The following is a 22,010-nucleotide window of genomic DNA, read 5'->3' on the forward strand; positions in this document are numbered from 1 at the left end:
CTGTTTAAAAATGAGACTTCCATGCCGTTCATTTACACTCCACCTTATCAACTTCAACCTCATTTTCATCTTGCTCTCCTCCCTCATTGTCATCATCTCCCTTATCAACTTAACCTCATTTTCATCTTGCTCTCCTCCCTCATTGTCATCATCTCCATTCAACCCAAAGACTGTCTTGAAATGGCACACTATTTTGACAAGGACCCTCTTAGTGAACTTTGGTGTTCCATATAACGGGTGATTGGGTGTATGAAAGGGTACCCCTGATAGCCAGATACCTGGCACTGGAAGATCCTTCCACGATGACTTGTTAAGGGCATCTTTTCCTTTCACAACGACCGTAATGATATGCCTTAAAATTGGAACAGAATGCTTTATAGTTGGAATTTGGAGCAAGTCCTTGACAGTAGCTGCATTACTTTCAAAATCTTCTGTAATATCTGGTGCAGAGTTTGCTGATTGATGAGAGCCCATTCTTGACATCACATGTTGAGGAATTACCTCAGCTACCTCATTTTCCACTTGTTTCAGCACAGAGATCACAGGCTGTGCTCCAGCATAGCAAAATCTTTTGTCGGCCGAGATGTACGCAACGGTTCCGACACTTACATTATGCGCTCTTGAAAAGGAATTTATTCGTTTCTGTAGTTTCGTCCAGGCTCTTTTGGCCCTAGTTTCGGGTGTTTTTGGTGGCCACTTCGGCATTCTTGATGTTTTAAAGCCAGTCTCAGAATTCTATAAAATATATTCCAAAATATTTGGATACGAAAATAGTAGAGGTAGTCCACATCATTATATGATATAGATTTCTACTATAGATTATACACGAATTGGCACATCTATAACTCTTACCAAGTTGAGTACATCCTTGTATCTTGGAATGGAAGCAATTGGATGATCTCAGTAACTGAATCTTTACCTTTGATTTTTGCCTGCCGATACTGATGTGTCTGCACAAAATATTCTCTGATAGTTTGGAAGTTTTCTTTCGATAGGTTTGCATACTTAATCCACTCAACCTACAAAGTCAATAAATCCGGCCAATAAATATGAACTAAATTTTAGGTGGGGACAGAAGCACTTTTTTAAATCTTTTAAATTCAAGAGAAAAACACAACAAAAGTCTAATTCTTGCAGTTTTGATGGTTGCGTAGCATGGAGTTTATTAATTAGGGGAACATTTTCTAATCATTGTAATATGATTGATTTCCATGCACCTGGGCTAGGGCCCTATGACTCAAAATTATTCCCAGTTGATATAGCGGATTTTGGAAAGAATATTCTCCCCTGTATTGACCAGGGCTTTCCATTTTCTTGCCTCAGTGTCTTCCAATAATGCATCATCTATAGCTGCTTCTTCTTCATCATTTAGTGTCTTAGCCGATCTCTTCCTCATTCGCTTCTCCTGCAGTGTTCTTGAGTTCTTAATGTAAAATAAATTTGTTCAACTACTTTTTTCTTTTCAGTACTATTTCGCATAGGGCGGGCTTCTTCACCTGATGAAAAGTTGTCACAATTGTACTTGAAGTAAAAGTTTAGCATTATTACAGCCGTCCTCCATGCCTCATTCCTTTTGTTTAAAGAACATAAATCCAGTCTGTAGATGATAAAATATTTCTTTTCTATACATAAGTTTCATTTCTTGCTTGAAGTTGAGTATGATTTTGCCTTAGGGAGTAATTTATGTTTTTATCTTTAAGAGTCCATATGTATATTCACTGAGGGCGGTGGCATTTCTCTTTGTTTCATGTTTGAATTATGATAAATGTCCAGCATAGTGAGATTTAAATGAGTTCTCTGTAAGTCCTATGTAGATCTCAGAATTGTTATTGTCTTCACTGGTAACTAGCCTGGTAACAGCCTGGTTTGGCATTTCTTGTTGAGTGGGCATTGTAGTTTATCTCTGCAGTTACAATCCTTTTGTGGTTTATCTGTTTGTTTTGGTTCACATTTTTTGATAACAGATTTGTTGTATTTAGTGATGATGTTCTTCATATTCGGCATACAGCTATAACTAAGCTTTACTGTGCTCTTGATCTAATTATACTCAGTAAGGAGTGAAAGTCAGTTCACTCTTGACAACGAGTGAAAATTTCACTCTTTTACATTTAGAGAGTACAGTTGTAAGTAATAACCTGTGCCACTTCTGCTAAAATTCCTTGGGTTGATAAGATCTTTTGCACAACTGACATTTTCAGCCACTTCACGGGTATTTCCAGCAGCCTTGCCGCTTCGCATATTTTCTGCGAAACATAGTTATTGCAGCTTGGTGTATGTCCTGCCTTTTGCCTTCCCAATTTACAGATAAAATCATTATTTCTGATGATAAGCGTGATCTTGTCCTGATCCATACCTGTCAATATTTTGCGTAATTTCTTTGACACTTCGATGTTCAAAGGCATCAGTGCTGCCCCAGCACGTTGATGTCTCTGGTTCTCTCCAGTCTTATTTTTCTTCTTTCGCTTTCGGCATACTTTCTTGTGTCTGTAGAGACTCTTCTTCTTATACATACCAAGACAGTCACTACAGTATGTATACACCTTCATTGACCTTGTCGTGCCAGTCCGGTCTTTTATGCACAACTAGTTCTCCTTTGATTTCACCTTTAAGTACTAGCAGAGGGCTGACAGTAAATTTCGCTGATCCCTCCTTTTTTTTCTATGTAGATTTAAACACACGATTCCCACTGTTGTTTTGGTTCCACTTTAGCACCCCCGGTACACGCATGGAGGTCGCCATTTGAGGTTTTAGCACCCGGCTACCTTGACTACTGCGTTCAGCATCGCGTACAGTTCGCGTTCCCAACTGTCAATCATTGGAGGTCAATCACCTCGAGCTTGACAACGATATCTGAATAGGCTATCGCCAAGTCTTACGGGTATGCGCGAAATTTAGGTTAATTTTCGTGGTTGAAACAGTATTTTTCTTGTATAAATCTTGGCCCGAATAGCGGGATTGTTGGTTGATTTAATGCATTTGATAAATTAAGTTCATGGATGCGCTAAAAAATATAATTAAAAGTATCAAAAAAGCTGTTCAACATTTGAAAAAAAATGCACTGTAGCAGGCTTGAACAAGTCTAATCGTGGATGCAGCAAGCGCGATTTTTCATGACTTGAACGCGGAGCACGGACACGATTTAGCCGGTAGAAATCGCGGTAGTGTTCCAGGCCTACGCGATGGAAGGGTAATGGCGGCTTCCATACTTGTATTACTATTATAATGAGCTGTCTACCGCCTGGTACTAGTGTGTTGTGCATGTAATCCCCCTCCTTTTTCAGGTTGCCAATTGCTTCTCTTCTCTGCTTACTCCATTTCTTCATTGAGAGTATACGACAAACATCTGCTTCTGTATCATGCTTAACTTCCCAATGTTCAACTAATTTCTTTCAACCTTGATTGCAATATTTGCAGTAATGTACTTTGTCCCACACTCTTCTACCTGGGCGACTCGGTGCCTTTGACTTAATGAATGATCATTCGTTTTTGTAGGTGACGATCTCCTTTTTTTTCTTTCAGTTCTTTCATATGAGATGATGATTTTCTCTTTTTCCTTTTTGTTTTGTTGGTTTTGTTGATGTTACTTTGACTCTTTCATTTGATCTGTTAGAAGCAAAGGAACTCCTCGGTCCTTTTTGCCCCGAATATACACACAACTCAACCTCTGTATGCTCAACTGTTCAGAGAGAGGCAAAGCCTCCAACACATCTTTGTGTGCATTGGCACCCTTTGATAGTTTTTGTCTCACCTGAATGTTCAGGGAGTACTTAGTAATCACTGTGGTGTGTGTGTCCGTTCTCACAAGGCTATGCTTGTGTCTTTTTGTTGTTGTCACTGGTTGTTGCTTGTGTGCCTTTTTTAATACCTTCAAAAATGAGCTCTATACCCCCTGCAAGATCTTGCTTCTGTGCCTAGACACACAAGAAAAAATTGACACACAAGCCAGTTTTGTACTCAAAGAAAGGCACACAAGCATAGCCTCGTGAGAACGGACACACACACACCATAGTGATTACTAAGTCTCTCCCTGATCAAAGGGTGCCAATGCACACAAAGTCATAGTATGTATTGTTCTGTGTTTCATTGTCATTTTGAGTGGTCTCATTTGTACCTTTGTCAGTGGGTGTGCCCTGGGATAAAGCTTCCTATCCTATCCTATCCTATCATGTACATGTAAGGTGCCTGTCTCTGCATGTACATGTGTATCATCTTGTGGTGTGTGGTTGTCAAGTTCTGCACTGTCAGGTGCTGTATTGTAAGCTTCCATGTCAATTACAGCCTGTGTCCGGCTGCTTCATTCTGAACTCAACGTCACATCCTGTCCAGGCTTCAGTAATGAAACCTAATGTATAAGAGCGGATTGACGCAATATATTTCAAAGGCTCCTGACCTCTATGTGCATGCTTCAGCATGTAAACCCCCATAAAAATGATAAATGCATTGATCCAAGTACCAATATCTTTTATTTCCTTCTTAGATTGGAGTGTATGCTGGGCCACTAAAGCCCCCCCCCCCCCACCTGCTGAAAACACCAAGAGGTGGCTGAAACTGATGCCTGGCTATTTACTAACATTGCTGACATAGGTACATAATCCCCTTTTCAGTTTTTTCTTTTGTTGCCATTGCAATAAAGAAGATCCTTCAGAGGTTTGCCTTCGACCTGTGACGTAATATCCTCTTCACAGGTGAACAAACTTTTGCCGCATTAACATCAGTTGGCCTGATGATGCATCCGAGATAGGATGTGAAATATTGCCACTCACAAAAATGTAAGTCCAGTAGATCAGATTATAACTCATAGTTTTTTTTATTTCATAGTTTTTTATACCTGCATGAATGATAATCTTCATAATCGTATTTGTTGCCATTGGTAAATTTGCCCCTTCCAAGATCAATACTACGCTGTTTTGGACCCGCTTCGACAGTACCCTCCTGTCCAGAAAGTAGCAATGCTCCCCCTACTTGAGGGACATCACCCTGGCTCTCATGCATAGCCATATATGTGCCTACTGCAGTGTTATCTTGCCTAAGTCCAAGCACTACCACACCTGACTCACCTGGCGAGGACAACGTCTGCCCTGTGATATCTGGTGGATTTGTGTTAGCATTTGATGGTGGGTTATTAACTGAACCGTCACTCCTTCTGGAGCGACCCCGCTTGTTGCTGACTTTCTTTACATTTCATTGTTTGCATTTCGGCATGATATAATCTGTTTGAAGGAAAAATACAATTAGCGATGTATTCAAAAATTGTTTTCACCTATTGCTATGGTAGTTAATCTGATTACAATGTATTACGTTACTTCGCCATAATAATATAATATAATAAAAATTCCTGTCATCAGCTGCAATCAATGTAAGAATTCACTAGAAACTTACTGTTCATCAACTTCGGTTACTTCTATTTCACAGGTGATGGTCTCTTCTTCCAGGTGTTCTTCAACTTTCTGTATTGTTGTTATATGTCTGTGCTGTGTACTTCAACAGTTTTGTCTTTCTTGTTTACATTTGCTTCAACACAGTTGAATACATACTTTTGGTTCTCTTCAAGATCACTTAAGGTCTTTTCCCCCCAAAGCTTACACTTGATAGTGTCACTGGACTGATCAGTTAGCGTCAAGCAACATAATACGTTACCAAGCTGCAAGAAAAGGACCAGATGAGAAGTATTGTGATTTAGCTTTGTTTAGCAGACTATTGAGGCAAAAGAAAAGGCACAATAGAATGAAATTAGTGCTAGAATGTTTCGTTTTTGGCGCATAAATAATTTTGCTTTTAGCAGCTGTAGTGCATATAATTGTGCAATTTGTTTCCTGTAGCTCTTCCAAAAATGCAATACGGAATGTGTTAATTTTATTGGAATTTATTTTAGGATATAAAATTGCCAAAATTTGCGCCAAAACGCATGAAAAATAACTTTGGCAAAAGTTCCAAATTAGTAACAGCAAAGATAACCTTTCAATATCGATACTCAATGTTTTTCAACTAAAAAACCCTGTTTCTACATGGAAAAAGGCTGCCAAAATGCAATGTGGGGGCAATAGGAAATAAACTTTCTTTTGGGGGGGGGGGGGCTAACACAGGTGATACCATTATTCAGTAGAGGTGGAACTGAGTTATTATGAATAAGAGATAGATTGACAGCAATGTCAAATTCAAAATGGATTAAAAAATTGGTTTTAAAAACTAAACTTACTTTGACTGATGTCAGTATTGTAGTTTGTAAGGAATTTAAACTCCTGATGGTATCAATTTCTAAATTGTAAATGCTAAATTCGTATCCGTCGATTTGTTTAACGCCTTCAGCATATTTTCCCCAAAGTTTAATTTGCATTGGTGTTTGAGTACTTCCATCGCGGATTTTGATGATCCGGAATGTCCACCCAGTTCCTTTTTTGATCTCTTGAATCTAAAAATTTTAAATGAATATTCATTAATTTGTATGAATATTTTGATATTAATGAATATATTAAGATATTTAAAGCTTTAATGTACGATTTCTTTCAAATTTCAAATTTGTTATTATACTCAAAATGCTGATATAATGTTGGTAATAATTATGGGGAAGGGTTTCTGTCCATTTTGAGCTGAAATAACAGGTAAATTGAAAGAAACCTTGTTGGACATTTAACATGCAGTTCTATAGGAGGACATAATGTCATAATTCTTGAATTATGTCGGACTTGGCTCTGTTGACGTACAAACCCAACAAATTTGACCGATTCTATTTAGGTGTAAGTTGGGACATGTGTAAACATTACAAATATGCCAAAAAAATCCGGTTTGAAAAAAAATTAACCAATATGATATTATAAGATCGTACATTATGGCTTTAACACTTCGCAGTAAAATTTGATTTCGCTAACTACAGCATTGGCTTAGGAAGATTTAACATTGGAGGGGGGCTGAAACCTGAAAAACATTTTGGTGGTCCACCCTGGGAGGTGCCCGAGGGGTGTCTCCCCCTGTCAGAAAATTGTGCAAAATGTAGGTAAAAACACCCATTTTCCCTCTGTTTTATCACAATTGGTTAATTTCACCTAGGATTATTGGGGGGCGGTTCTTAAGCATATGCACAGGCGTGGCAAATGAACCTCCAGGTCTGCGCCAAATGCTCTGGTTTTAAATGCGGGGAACATTTATTGATAAACCATCCAATACCTATTTATTGATCAAAAATACTTTCAAGCAATAGCCGAATCAAAACAAATTGATGTCACTGGAAATCTCTTGCTACGTACATGTTTATATACGTACAATGTCTTGCATATTTATTCGTTTGACAAAAATATCTTGTAATGGAGCATAATTCAGAAATACAAAATCGTATAAATGAATAAGATCTAGTTGAATCATTAAAGGCAATTTCAACTCATAGGGACAAGCTTTTAGCAATGACCCTGCTCCTGCGAGAGTGAACCAACGAAAACGAAACGAAGCGGGTGTTCTTGCACTTCCCAACATCTAATTTGCATGCTACACAGAAGCAAAACAGGTTTCTTGTGGCAACCGTCCCTCCATTGACACTTTTAATGCTATGGAGCTTCCTCGTCCCGTTTACTGCTCTCACTATTCTGTTCTCTCTGTCCCAGTAAATTGCTTCACTCTGGACAAAAAACACAGACCTCCGAAATGGCAGGCAACACTTTTCTGCTCAATTGTCACATTTTCCTTCAGATAGTGGTAAAGCTGCTCTGGTGTGCTGATAATTGCTGTGCCTGCTTTGACAGAGGCCTTTCTCTTCACTACCCCACTATCTCCATCGCTGGCCCCTTTTGCATGTCTTGTCTTGAGAAGTTGTGATGTATTGTCATGTTCTTTCCCAAAGCTTATGTCTGAAATTGGCCCCTTACTCTTGTACTGACTAGCCGTTTCGTCAGAAAACATGTAAAATGTCTGGATGTGTAAATTTCTGGTTGATGTCAGGTGGTTTACTATCTGCTCATTGATGAGCCCAAATGTACTCCATCTTTTTCCGTTGCCTTTTGCAGTTTTTTTACTTGCCTGGCCAGCATCTGTCTTGCAAATTGGTATACCTTCTCATGGAAGGAAATGATTTTCGACTGTTGGATAGCGTGTAGTCAAGCTCTTTTTCTTTTTGCCAATTGAATTATGGACCTTATTGGGTCATAAGTCGCTAACAGTTCCAAGGCAATTTTTAGATCTCAGAGTTGTCTTATGAATAGTTCCATCAACCAATATCTGGTTACCAAATTGAATAAGAGACTTGCCAACTGTGCCATCATCTTTCACAAGTTTTTTGTGCCGTTCGTGTGGAATACCATAAAGACATTCAACTGGGACAATGTTTCTACCAATTTGATGACACCATTCGTGTTGAGGATCAAAGGGAAACTTTGTAGATTGGTCATTTGATGTGGCTCTAGATCTCTTCCAAATAGTCTTACCTTCCAGTGTTGTACGCTTTTCCTGAAAAACATTTTTAAATTAAGGCACCAGTTTATCAGCATCGGGTGCCATCGATGGCCAGTTTTACCACATGCTTGGGCTGCCTCCTGCTGATCCCAAAATAAGCTGCCAAGGGCTTCCATGGGATACAGGTTTTCAATGGAACCTTTAGACTGCTCCATGAATATCTGCAACATTGATGAGCCCAAATCTACTCCATCTTGTTCCGTCGCCTTTTGCAGTTTTTTTTACTTGCCTGGCCAGTTTCTGTTGCAATGCTCTATTGGCTTTGGAAAGGCTGCGGCATCTGTCTTGCAAATCAGTATTCCTTATTGTGGAAGGAAATGATCTTCGACTGTTGGATAGCGTGTAGTCAAGCTCTTTGGACTTTCTCTTTTTGCCAATTGAAATCATGGAGCTTAAATTGGGTCATAGGTCGCTACACTCTTACCAAGTGTAACTGTTGGCATAAACAGTTCCAAGGCAATTTTTGGATCTCATTGTCTTAAGAGTGCCAGCCGTCAACCAATATCTTGTAACCAAATTGAATCCGAGACTTGCCAACTGTGCAGTCGTCGTTAACAAAATTTCTTTTCCATTCGTCTGGAATACCATTACAGGTGTTCAACTGGGACAGTGTTTCTACAAGTTTGGTGATTCCATTCATGTTGAGGACCAGAAGGAAACTCTGTAGATGTTGGGTCATTTGGTGCGGCTCTAGGTCTCCTCCAAATAGTCTTACCTTCCACCCACCATCACTGTTTACTACTACTGACATTGTCATGAGGTGATCAATGTCTGGGGAAAAATCTGTGTTCAAACTCAAACCATCCTCTTAGCGATGGGGGAAAATGGGTGTTCTTTAAATAATTTAATCGCACAAGATATCACTATCATGATTATGAATCCTAAATCTGAAAGGAAAAAATACCACTTGGATTTTAAACTTCTTAGCTCTGTCATGCTTGATTAGGTCAGTCATAAATGCAAGGTGTTTGACCAAGCACTATCACATATTTCATCTATCAACTGTCAATATACCTAGTATTAAGAATCCTTCTTGTGTCTTGGAATAGGGGTGTAGCCCTAACCAACTGACTTTTGACTTTATGTTCGCTACTTTTATCTTCCACAATGTGCCTCCTTTGCTTTTACTCTTTACCTGCGCTTTCTGGACTACTTTCTTCCCGGGTGTTTTGTCCTTAGCAAAACAGTCCACAAAGAGACTTCTTATCTCTTTAATTTCATTCTCTTTCCACTTATGGGGCATACAGGTGTGATGTCACAAGCTGCAGTTGTCTTCAAACTGTCTACATTATCATTTGAAAGCCGGCTCCTAAATTTGGGCTTTATACGGTTCTGTCGAGAGAACGCTCTCTCACAGGCCACGCTGGCCATTGGTGTTGTCATGGCTATTGACAGCAACACAGTTACGTTGGGATATTCATCATGAAAAAGGGTCTGCATTTCTTCTGGAAAAGATTCCAGTGCTGAACATGAAGTGCCAGTGGTGGTCTTGACAAACTTACACTTCTTCTTATGGTGGGAAGGAGGTGGCGTACTGCTGGCCATTCCTCCTTCAAGGCAGATGGGTCAATGGGCCCAGGTTGAAATGGTGCATGGGCAGGGTGGTGTGCGTCTGCATCTGGCAGTGCTGCTACATAATTTATGATCAGCCGGTTCAGCCCCATCAGCAACTAAAGCTTCACCTTCAGGAGTATCAACTACATCAATTATATCGGGGTATACATTTCGTCGTTGTATAACATGTGCATAATGGATTGTGTAAATATGGGTATTGATGATCCCCATGACTCGAAAACCTCCAATTATGATAGGATCCTGTAGATCATACTGCACTGATTTGGAAAGCTGGTTGTTTTGTTTGTGAATCACAAATGATAAGTAAATGGTGTTGGTTGTGATGATGATGGTAGTATACCACTGCCCCATTTTCAAAAGGAACATTAAAATGGTTGTCATGGTAAGCTTCATTACCAATCCCCTCCAAATATCCTGTAAACTTATATGGAGATCCCATGGCCAAGTAAGTTGCTAATTCAGATTTCCTGCTCCAGGGTACATGATTCTCCCTACCCCAGTTTTCTCATCATGGATTCAACTCCCATTTCTTCATTGCAGCACCTGCATACTCCTGCAAATTTAAGATGATATATTTTCCGCATTAGAAGTTGTTGTTTGCTTTCAATGTATCTTTAATTTCATCACTTAGAATTTTCTTAGTACCTTCTCACCATTCTTCAAATAATTGAATAAACTTTTTGTTGACCACACAACAAACAGTCATGGTATTTTTTACTGACAGTCAGAGGAGTACATCAACCTCCATCTGAGTTGCATTGGTATCAAGATTTTCCAACACAAACACCAGCAACACCAGCTTTATGTGGGATCTACCTACTCACATCTATTAATGTACACCTTGGTGACCATTCGTAAATTCCTCTCCAAGACCTCTTCATCAATCCCATCATTTCCAAAGTTTGATCCGTGGATAGTGGACGGAATGATCTTATTGGCATGTGCTCGCGATATGCAGCCATTGATTTGTTCTACTTGGTTCAGATAACTACCACCAGCGTAGCGACTTGTTACTAGAGAACAGTATTTCCCCATGTTCAAATGCCATTCTGTCCAGAGGAATTGAACTTCGTTATGTGATGACCCTTCATCTGTCGGCCCATCAATGCGAATACAGTCAATCGGCTTCTGTAGGTCATCCTTATACTCATCCATTTCGCTCATCATATACAAATCAGCTTTGTGTTGTGCTGGGTTTTGGTGAAGAAGTGGTGAGCGTCTCCATTATGAGATGCATTGATGTTCGTAAGACACTCTTGTACTTGTTGACATAATCTGTCCACGTAGTAAGTTCAGCTTGATCTGATAGTTGGACATTTGTGTACTGTTTGTGGGTATAAGTAGTATCAAGTCTGAATCCAGCTGCATCATCTCTGTTAAGTATAAATTTGTTGGTTCCATCTTTAAGTTGTAAATAGTCTAGGTCAGTATAGAAAGCATTACTATAATGACTATCAGGGTTAAGACGTACATTCCATCCCTTACAAGCTTGTTGAGATTTGAGCCACTCCTTTATATCCTCCTTCTATTATGGGCCACACATAGTGTGTCTTGTAGAAGTCATGCAAGTACTCCCACATGTGCTAATATGTAACTCACTTTCCTCTCTTTAAGTTCCCATCGAAGATATAAACTCCAGTTCTTACTATATACTGCCTATTACCATCTGGATATTCAAATCGCTTCAACTGTTGAATCACAATGTCATGATGTTCTGTCACATCTTTTAGACATGTTTAGACAACCTGTACACTTGGTCCCATTGTAATCCAATAAGAACACAACATGAAATAGCTCATCATTCTGGTAATGCAGTTGATACTGGTAATCTTCTGGCTTATCAATTTGTAGATCTGGGTCTACTTCCACATCAATAGGTCTGTTGGATATATTATTTTTCCTTTCTGCTTCCTTTGACCGGGCTTCTTTCCAGAATTTTTTGGGCAGTGTTCATAAACGTTTGGGAAGATTTGCGATGGTTATGCGATGACCTTTCATCTGTAACCACATCAATGCGAATACCGTCAATCGGCTTCTGTAAGTCTTCCTTATACTCATCCATTTCACTCATCATATAGAAATCAGCTTTGTGTTGTGCTGGGTTTTTGGTGAAGAAGTGGTGAGCTTTGACAATTCCTTTTGACTTGTGGTGTGCATCTCCATTATGAGATGCATTGATGTTTTTAAGACACTCTTGTACTTGTTGACATAATCTGTCTGCGTAGTAAGTTCAGCTTGATCTGATAGTTGCACATTTGTGTACTGTTTGTGGGTATAAGTAGTATCAAGTCTAAATCCAGCTGCATCATCTCTGTTAAGTATAAATTTGTTGGTTCCATCTTTAAGTTGTAAATAGTCTAGGTCAGTATAGAAAGCATTACTATAATGACTATCAGGGTAAGACGTACATTCCATCCCTTTACGAGCTTGTCGAGATGTGATTTGAGCCACTCCTTTATATCTCTTAGCCGAGATCCTCCTTCTATTATGGGCCACACATAATTGTACTACAGTTCCGTAACTGAAGTGTGTCTTGTAGAAGTCCTGCAAGTAACTCGCTTTCCTCTCTTTAAGTTCCCATCGAAGGTATAAACTCCAGTTCTTACTATATACTGCCTGTCACCATTTGGATATTCAAATCGCTCCAAATGTTGAATCACAATGTCCTGAGGTTCTGTCACATCTTTTAGACATGTTTAGACAACCTGCACACTTGGTCCCATGGTAATCCAATGAGAATACAACATGAAATAGCTCATCATTGTGGTAATGCAGTTGATACTGGTAATCTTCTGGCTTATCAATTTGTAGATCTGGGTCTACTTCCACATCAATAGGTCTGCTGGATATATTGTTTTTCCTTTCTGCTTCCTTTGACCGGGCTTCTTTCCAGAATTTTTTTGGGGCAGTGTTCATAAACGTTTGGGAAGATTTGCAATGGTTATGTCATATGTGATGACCCTTCATCTGTCGGCCCATCAATGCGAATACAGTCAATCGGCTTCTGTAGGTCATCCTTATACTTATCCATTTCGCTCATCATATACAAATCAGCTTTGTGTTGTGCTCGGTTTTTGGTGAAGAAGTGGTTACATAATCTGTCCGCGTAGTAAGTTCAGCTTGATCTGATAGTTGCACATTTGTGTACTGTTTGTGGGTATAAGTAGTATCAAGTCTAAATCCAGTTGCATCATCTCTGTTAAGTATAAATTTGTTGGTTCCATCTTTTAGTTTTAAGGGTTAAGAGGTATCTCTTAGCTGAGATCCTCATTGTGGATTCAACTCTCATTTCTCCAAGTATCCTGTAAACTTATTTGGAGATCCCATGGCCAAGTAAGTTGCTGATTCAGTTTTCCTGCTCCAGGGTAAATGCTTCTCCCTGCCCAGTTTTCCCATCGTGAATTCAACTCCCATTTCTTCAGTGCAGCACCAGCATACTCATTCAAATTTAAGACGAGATGTTTTCCGCAATAGAAGTTGTTGTTTGCTGTCAATGTATCTTTATAATTTCATCACTTAGAATTTTCTTTGTAGTACCTTCTCTCACCATTCTTCAAATAATTGTATAAACTTTTTGTTGACCTCACAATGATCAATCATGTTATTTTTTACCGACAGTCAGAAGAGTTCCTTAACCTGCATCTGAGTTGCATTGGTATCAAGATTATCAAACACAAACAGTTCAGTCATTGCCTCTTCCAGAAAAGCATTGCCTTTTTCTGTTAAGACTACGGTAAGCCCTAATCCATACATGCCTGTCTCTGTAGATGCAAGCACATATGACAGGTGGTTTTGATGTGCCATCAGTCATCATGTTACTGCAGGTATCCTTTTGATTGTTGCCTCCTTTGCAATATGTATGAAGAGCAATGCTATCAGATTAACAAACATAACTCCTTTTTCAGAGGGTTGCGGTGTTTTCTCTTCATGTTCGGTTTGAGTGGCCATATTAGTGAACAAGATAACCACTTCTGGGTCTTCTCCTCCTGGTTCTACTGGAGTTCCTTAACCTGCATCTGAGTTGCATTGGTATCAAGATTTTCCAACACAAACAGTTCAGTCATTGCCTCTATTGCCTCTTCCAGAAAAGCATCACCTGTTTCTGTTCAGACAACCATGGAGAAGTAATGCAGCAGCTGATCATGTTGATGATGATGATGATGATATGTTCAACAAAGCAGAGCTGGTATAACTTCTTTTTCTAACCTGGGAGATTACTTTTCCAATATACCACTTGTAGCCATCCACTTGATCGAGACTCTGCCATAGCCCCCAATACATAATATCTTGCGTTTCTTTCTCTCTCTTTTGAACTTTCTTGCGCTGGAGTTGCTCTGCATGAGCAAGTTTGTCTAGGACACTTGCACGACGTGCTGCTTGAATTTCAAGCTGACATTTGTGGAATGTTGCCTTCATATCTTTCACTGATTTTCTGGCTTCACGAAAGATTTTTGCCTTTTCACCCGGTGTCTTTGCATCTAACCATACACCTGTCCTATTGTTTGCGAACATAATGCAAGCCTCAGCTGTAATTGTTGTAATGTCCTGTTTCTCTTGCATAATACGATCCAGATGACCAAACACACCTTCAGAGTATTTGTTGTGATTTGGTAAACCTGTCAACCGGTCCCGCTCTTCCCTATCTGCATCAACCCATTTTCCATCTTCAAGGTGATCGGTGAAGATCCTCTGCAGTAGTCTGATTATTGATGGCAGCATTACTCCCAAAATGACCATAACCTTGTCATCATGCTCCCAGGGTGTAATGATATGCCAGTAAATTACATTGTTCTCCAGTGAGTTTATGTTGCAAAATGACAGTTGAATAGACCCATTAATAAAGTCTTCAAGATGGCGGCTGGCCATTTTGATGAAGTCCAGGATTTCCTGGTATCTACTACCAATGTCAAGTATATGAATACTTGTATCCTCGATTGAGCACCAGAGGGGTACGGTGATCAAGAAAGATACCAATCCCAGGGCTTTGCAGCCAGCAAGGAACTGTGGGATTTTAATATCATGTAGTACAGCCTTTAGCAATTTGTTGTCTGCACCAGCATCTAAGTACTTCCTGATATCGTCAGCTAGGTAATATACTCCTGCAGCGTTTCTAAAAAGAACGTTGAAGCGGTTCCCTCTGAAACGCTCTACAGGTAGGGCTCGAAAACCTTAGGCCTTACAAAGTCCATGAAAGATCCGTAGCAACCACTCTTATTGTCGCCACCTTGGGACACCGCTTTGCAACTTGTACGTTTACCAGGCGCGTTGCACCCGGTTCGGAGGCTTTATGGAATGACCTATCAAATATGGCCGGTTCATCTTCGAAAGCTACTTTGTCGGTTTCCAACAAGGACGAGGATGCCGTTTCTGCAATATGTACGAGTGCGTGGAGGCCACAGAAAAAGTTGCACAGCTGACCCATTGATAACTTTTCTTGTGGTGATAAATCTTTATAGTTGTCAACAACTTCTGGGAGTATGTCACGCCTGTATTCCTCCAGGAGATCATTAAACTTGAGCTGCGTTGCAGCTCTTTCGGACATTGTGCTTGTGATTTTTGAGAGTATTATCTTGCCAACATTTTCACTTTCAAATGCTTGCTCATCAATGTCCTGTAGTATTTGCTGAAATGTTGAGAGCACATCGTGTCCTGCCTTGGAAGAAATATTTCTAAGCCCCAAGACATAAGTTCTACCACTTTCGTCCACTACATGATATCCTTCGATTTTCTTGCCATGTTTCATGGTTTCATCACTAAGAAGGCCTAAATGTGACGAGAGAGTTGCTCAGCAAGTTGCTAAAATTGTGATATGTACCCTCTCATTATATTCCAATCATTTACCGTGGATTTGGAAGGGAGAGCTGTGGCTGTCATCCCTGCTAATTTTAACACTTTTTCTATAACATGTGGCACTTGTGCAGTGCTGACCAGAGGTTGATTCAATGTAATCCCAGCATGCAGTATGGTTTTATGTGCAATGTAATAAAGGAGCCATTTCGACACCATTTCACATTCGAATTTATGTACAAAATAAGAACCAGTAGTTTTGATGGAATATTCATCGCGACTTTTATGTTTTGAATTGATAATTGGGTACGGCTAATGTTTGTGGATATATTGCCTCCAAGAAAGTTAAAAAGTCGTGTGTTTTTAAAACAATTTTAGATATTTTAAATGCTTGGGAAAAGAAGATGAAACCAGCAAAGTTTTCTTGCACATGCATGCATGCAGACACATAGCTTATCTTGTTGTATAACAACCTTGACCATGCACAGCAGGAGCCCAGTGTGATATTTTCTGAAAATAACCATGTGTTTTTCAAACATGCCATCAGTGGCTGCAATGTATTCTGGGGTTGCATTTAAACAACCTCTGAGTGCTGACATTGCTAGCCAGGAGGTTGCATGCACATTCCTTTACATCATCTGTGAAGTGGCCAGCATTATCTTGCGTTATTACTTTGTCTTGTACCATTTCCCGTAACCATTCGTTTTCCACTCTTCACTCGTTCCGTTCTGTCTGGCTTTCTTTTAACTGCACTTGCAGGTCTTTAATTTCTTCCTTGGTTTTGTTTACCTGAACTTTCCTTTTTTTTTACATTTTTCTTCCACTTTTGTCCCTTTTTCTTGAAGGTATGATATTTTTGAATGTCTTCTTTTAAGTTCTGCAGGTTTCTCTTTAATATTTTTTTGAGAGTCACATTCTCATTTCTCAGCTGTGCTGGAGTAGATAAATACACAGTTCTGCTGTTGTAGGGTGTGAAGTTTGATCTGGAATATGTTTACTCGGAAATTCAAAGTTCCTTTCTAAGAACTCCTCCCATTCTTGCTCTTTATTTTACCTGCTTTTGTTCCTACTGTAGTCTTGCATCTTTTCTTTTAATTTGTTTAATGCTTTTTGGTACGCAGATCTTGTCGGTTTGTTACTGGAATCGTGAGTGTGATGAAATAAGGAAATCCAATATGGAATTACTCATTGTGCCACTTTGGCACATTTGAACAACTTCCTTGTTCTTCATATTTGTGTTTATAGAAATGAAGTTCACGTTGCAGATCCAAAACTTGCTTTTTTAAGTCTTGGTTCTCGTCTGTTAATTTCTGTACTACTTCATGTACTTGGGCATCGAACGGAGCTGTGGTTTGCGTTGCCTTTCCATTACAAACAAGGACAAAGAAAGAAGCCAAAGGTTACAATGATATTGATGCAATAAAATGTTGTCTTGCACTGGCCTGAAATACATGGAGAGATACAATGTATAACAAAACACAAAAATAACAGCACATAACACATTATGATGAACAAAGTCTTCCCATCCCAGTACTGCAGAATATTTGGACATAAATGTTCATATATGGGCAGCGGCCTGATATGAAGCAATTTTGGACAACATAGCTTTCAGCTCATTAACCACTAGATCAGTCTTGATCAAAATCTGTAAGAAGTCAAAAAATGTGTAATGATAATCTCTTAGTAATTCAACTGCAAAAAAGGCACCATTAATGATAATAATCTTCGTTGACAAATTTATCAAACAATTTCATACGCTTTGGTGGCAGCTGCAAAAAAAAAAAACAAGAACACAGAATTATGCAAATGTGGTGTTTTTGAGCATTTGATTTTAAAATTTCTTCTTTTTAATAAAACAAAATATTTCCAACAGTCATCAGTTACACACTGTAAAATATATGTTACTGGCACATAATTACCTCATCTGGTGAAGATGAAGAATCTGAATTGTAGTTTACTAGTATGGTCTGCTGGCTCTCAGCCTGGTCAACCTGGAAGTATTTATAAAGAGATATAATAAAATTTAGCAAATCTAGCTATTGAGAAATTGAGAGTACATACACTGTATATATAGTGTGTTTTAATATACATTTGTAAACATTGATGCTTACATTATACCACCCTTGTGTGGGTCAATGTATGCCAGCCACATGGGGTCTTCTTCTTCTTCTGTACTCGAAAACGACATCCTGATGAGAAATTGAAATTAGTAACATTAAAAATATAACATAATATCACATTAATTTAATGACTGAAGTGTAGTTTATTTCTTCTCTTATCACTTGCCCCTAATTTCAATATGAAAGGGGGGGAAATATGATCAATCAATCAACATAGAAAGAAAGAGAGAAAATGTAGCATTTTAATAATGTTCTGAACTGCAATGCATCGTGGGAAGACATTCAATGCAATGACAGTAACCGTGGGCAATGGTTATACACATTACACATCCCATGGTGCTTCAGCACAAGCTAAATATACAAAAATATATACAAAAATGTAGCATATTGTTCTGTAAAGCAATGCATCATAGGAAGACATTCAATACAATGATAACCCCTTTCCATACATTGAGCAATAGTTAAATACATTACACAACCCATGGTGCTTCAGTACACCTAACAATTTTATTATACAAAAATGTAGCACTATGCCACAATGCATCATGGGAAGGCATTCGATGCACTGACAGTAAACCCCTAAATACTAGCACTGATAAATGGTTATACATTACGTATCCCAGAACACCTAACAATTTAATTATCAGATATTATTATATAGCACTGCCATTACTCGTACTGGTCTGAACCGCAATGCATTATGGGAAGACACAATATATACAATAACATTAACCCCTGTACATAATACACTGAGCAATGGTTATACATTACGCATCCCATGGTGCCTCAGCACAAGAAACATCGCAATGACAGGAGAGTCGGCCATATGCATCGCCAGCAATAACCCAGTTTCATGTACTATCACAATATATAGGTGAGGAATTTTGCGGAATCTCCAATTGTGACAAAACTTCGCAAGAATACGTAAAAAAGTCCATATTTTATTTTAATACCAGTTTCATATGAGTTTCATTGAGTCCTTCTATGTCATTTATACACATTTTTACCATGAAAATCATCAAAATTACCTTGTCTACAAGTACCTCGGCACTCATCAGATCAGACACGGCACCCAGTTCCCTTGCTGTCAATTCAACAGTGTTTCTGTGTGGTGCTTGGTTTAACTGACAACCTGCTCTTTTAGCAAAACTTTTGCTTGAGTCCAGGTACCTTGTTGGTTGGAACGTTATTGGTAATACAATCGTAAACAAACATTCTGGTATCTACCGAGTAGGACTTGCTGTCCTTCTGAAATTGTGATTGTTGACATTCAGCAGATTCAATTTGATCTTACAATTTTCATCCTCTAACCCTTCAATTTTCTCTTTCTTTTCCTTCATTTCTTTCTGAAGTTTCTCAACTTCATTATTGAGTTGTAACACAGACTTATCATGGTTCTTCTGCAGATTCTTCTTAGCAACCACATGTTGCTGCCTCTGATTTTTAGTTTCTTTTTCAGTTCATTAATTTCTTTAGCTTGTTCTGTGCTGTTTAACTTTGAATTCAGCTGCTGAATTTTGAGCTCTCTCTTTTTAACTGTCTTCATCTTTATGTGCCCTTTTCCGATTGAGCTTTTTTACTGGAATCTTCAATTCTTCCAACTGAAGCAGAAATCAAACTCAAAGAGCCATGTTTTTTTTCTTTCCACACCATCATTGAGCTATTATAGCACTGATACAAAACATTGGGTCAAATTAGTCACAAACAGTGAACCAATTTGCCAATGCATTACAGTCACCAATTTTGTTGTCCAGAGCATCATTCAGGCATGAGAATTCCCAGCCAAACACCTGAACCAACTTATATACTGTCAACATTCTGGCAATTTTATTTATTTTCAGTCCATTTTTACGTGTTTTTTGTCCAATTTGCTAAAGCATTACAGTAATCAATTATGTTGACCAGAGCATCATAACTTTCTTCTTGTAACCTGTTTAATGTCTGTAGGAATTGTGTTCACCTCAAAATTAGGCATTCATCTTCACATCACATTCTGACAGTCTTTGCAACACAAGTGATTTCAAACCTGAGAAGCACTGATCCAATACAGAGAAAAGATGGTCTAATCGAACCATTGTCATTTTGGTTTCTTCTGAAATAGGTAAATTTTCACACGTTTGCCACTTCTGAATGAAGGTAATATGAATTATTCACTTTGACATAGAACAGTATCAGTATTCACCAGTTACTCTTGTACATGAGGTATAGTCCTTGCGATTGCTTAGCATGATATGGACTTAAGGCCTTAGTGTTCTCATATTCCATTGTAAAATATTGGTTGAAATTAGTCACAAAAAGTGGACCAATTTGCCAAAGGGTACATGCAGGTAATATGGGACCATTAAGGACGTTTGCGGAATTTGCATAGAGATAGATAATGTGCACAAGACAAACTGTGTTTATGTGAATAAGTAACTATTAAACTGTCTTTTAATATAAAACTTTCAGTCATCCAATACAAATTATGAACATTATAAACAAATTATGACGTCACCTTAACTGTCCCATATTACCTGTACGTGCAGGTAATATGGGACAGCAATTCAGAACACATTTTCGATGTAAAATCTCATTTTTTTAACCTTGATTTTTTTACAAAATGTATCAAAACTGTTTGCTGAAATAACATTTAGTATTATTTAACATTCTTAAGCCTAAACATATAATCCAAGACCCTGGTTTAAAGAATTAAACATCTTTAATATGCCAAGCTTTAACACAAGCATGTTTGTCCGTTCCCACACAGAGACGGACATAGCATTTCCTTAATATTCTTCAGTTTTATGAATTGAAAGCACATAAATTCAACATGTTAAGCATTTTGAAAGAACAGAAGTAAGAAATCATTCCCAAAATAACACATTTACATTTTTAATACTAAACATTTTTGAGCCCTTCATTGCACTCAGACAAACCATGTCCTTAACATTTAATTCTGCATTTTTGATGAATAATTGTAAACACATATATTCAATGTGTGAAGCATTTTGAAAGTACATTAGAAGAAAATTATTCCCAAAATAACACATATACATTTTTAATACTGAACATTTTTTCTCAATTTCTCTCGACACAGATAATTATGGAGTTATTTTGCACTCCATTAAATGTTAATAATATGGCAATTGACGTGCCTATATGTAAACAAAGTATCTGTTTTATGCCGTACAATATTTATAATAATAATTATAATTGTGATTTAATATCATTTTTTCACTAAATAATTTGTTTTCATATTTCTAACATTTTATTTTTGATATTACAAACCCAAAATAGTGCATATATCAATGAAAAAGTAAGTGCAAACAGCATAGCAACATAGCACCCATGATGTAAACACTGACCCCAAAATCGGCCATTTAGGACCTGTCCCATATTACCTGCATCTTGTAGCACTACACCAGGTACCATTCAATGCATTGTAACTTATTTAAACTGCAATGCAAAGGCCAATCAGTTATGTACACGATTAATACAACCCATAAGCTTATCAAAAATGCACACATTTGAGATCATCCCATCAAACCATTTTTATGCCAGTACAATCTACAAAATACCTGATTTTACATCAGGGCAAAAACACACATGCAATTTTTCATACCTTGCTAGTTTTTGTGCTTTATTTCATCAAAGTTTTTCTCCGGTACCCAACTTCTCCAATAGTTTATGTGTGAAGTGATGTAGGAAGCTATAGATGGCGCTATTTTACTCTCTTGAGTTATGCAGGGGGTGCAAGAGCTATTTCTAAGTCAGGTGTCCCATATTACCTGCTGTCCCATATTACCTGCATGTACCCTAATAGTAATTTTCAGCAGTAGGTAAATTTTCACCCGTTTGCCACATACACATCTGAATGAGGGTAATATGAATTATTCACCTTGACTTGGAATGGTATCAGTACTCACCAGTTACTCTTGTACACAAGGTAATGGTCTTTGTGATTTCTTAGTATGACTTGAACTTGCGGCTTTAGTGTTCTCATATTCCAATTCCATTGGGTCAAAGTAGTCACAAAAAGTGAACCAATTTGCCAAAGCATTACAGTCATCAATTGTGAACTGGATTGAAGTTGGAAGATGGCAAAATTGGAAA

General features: G+C 38.4%; 1 protein-coding gene and 1 pseudogene across 1 annotated transcript; both read right to left on the reverse strand.

The window, feature by feature from the left end:
* LOC140161816 (uncharacterized) overlaps positions 1-22,010 on the reverse strand; it is a 54,096-nt pseudogene that overhangs the window by 28,507 nt on the left and 3,579 nt on the right.
* Positions 3,807-8,591, reverse strand: LOC140168282 (uncharacterized). Its single transcript, XM_072191639.1, is given in 6 exon segments — positions 3,807-3,911; positions 4,963-5,087; positions 5,584-5,641; positions 7,463-7,653; positions 7,656-8,036; positions 8,498-8,591. Coding segments are annotated over 6 exon segments (954 nt in total).

Source organism: Amphiura filiformis, chromosome 1, assembly GCF_039555335.1.
Source record: "Amphiura filiformis chromosome 1, Afil_fr2py, whole genome shotgun sequence".
Taxonomy (NCBI): domain Eukaryota; kingdom Metazoa; phylum Echinodermata; class Ophiuroidea; order Amphilepidida; family Amphiuridae; genus Amphiura; species Amphiura filiformis.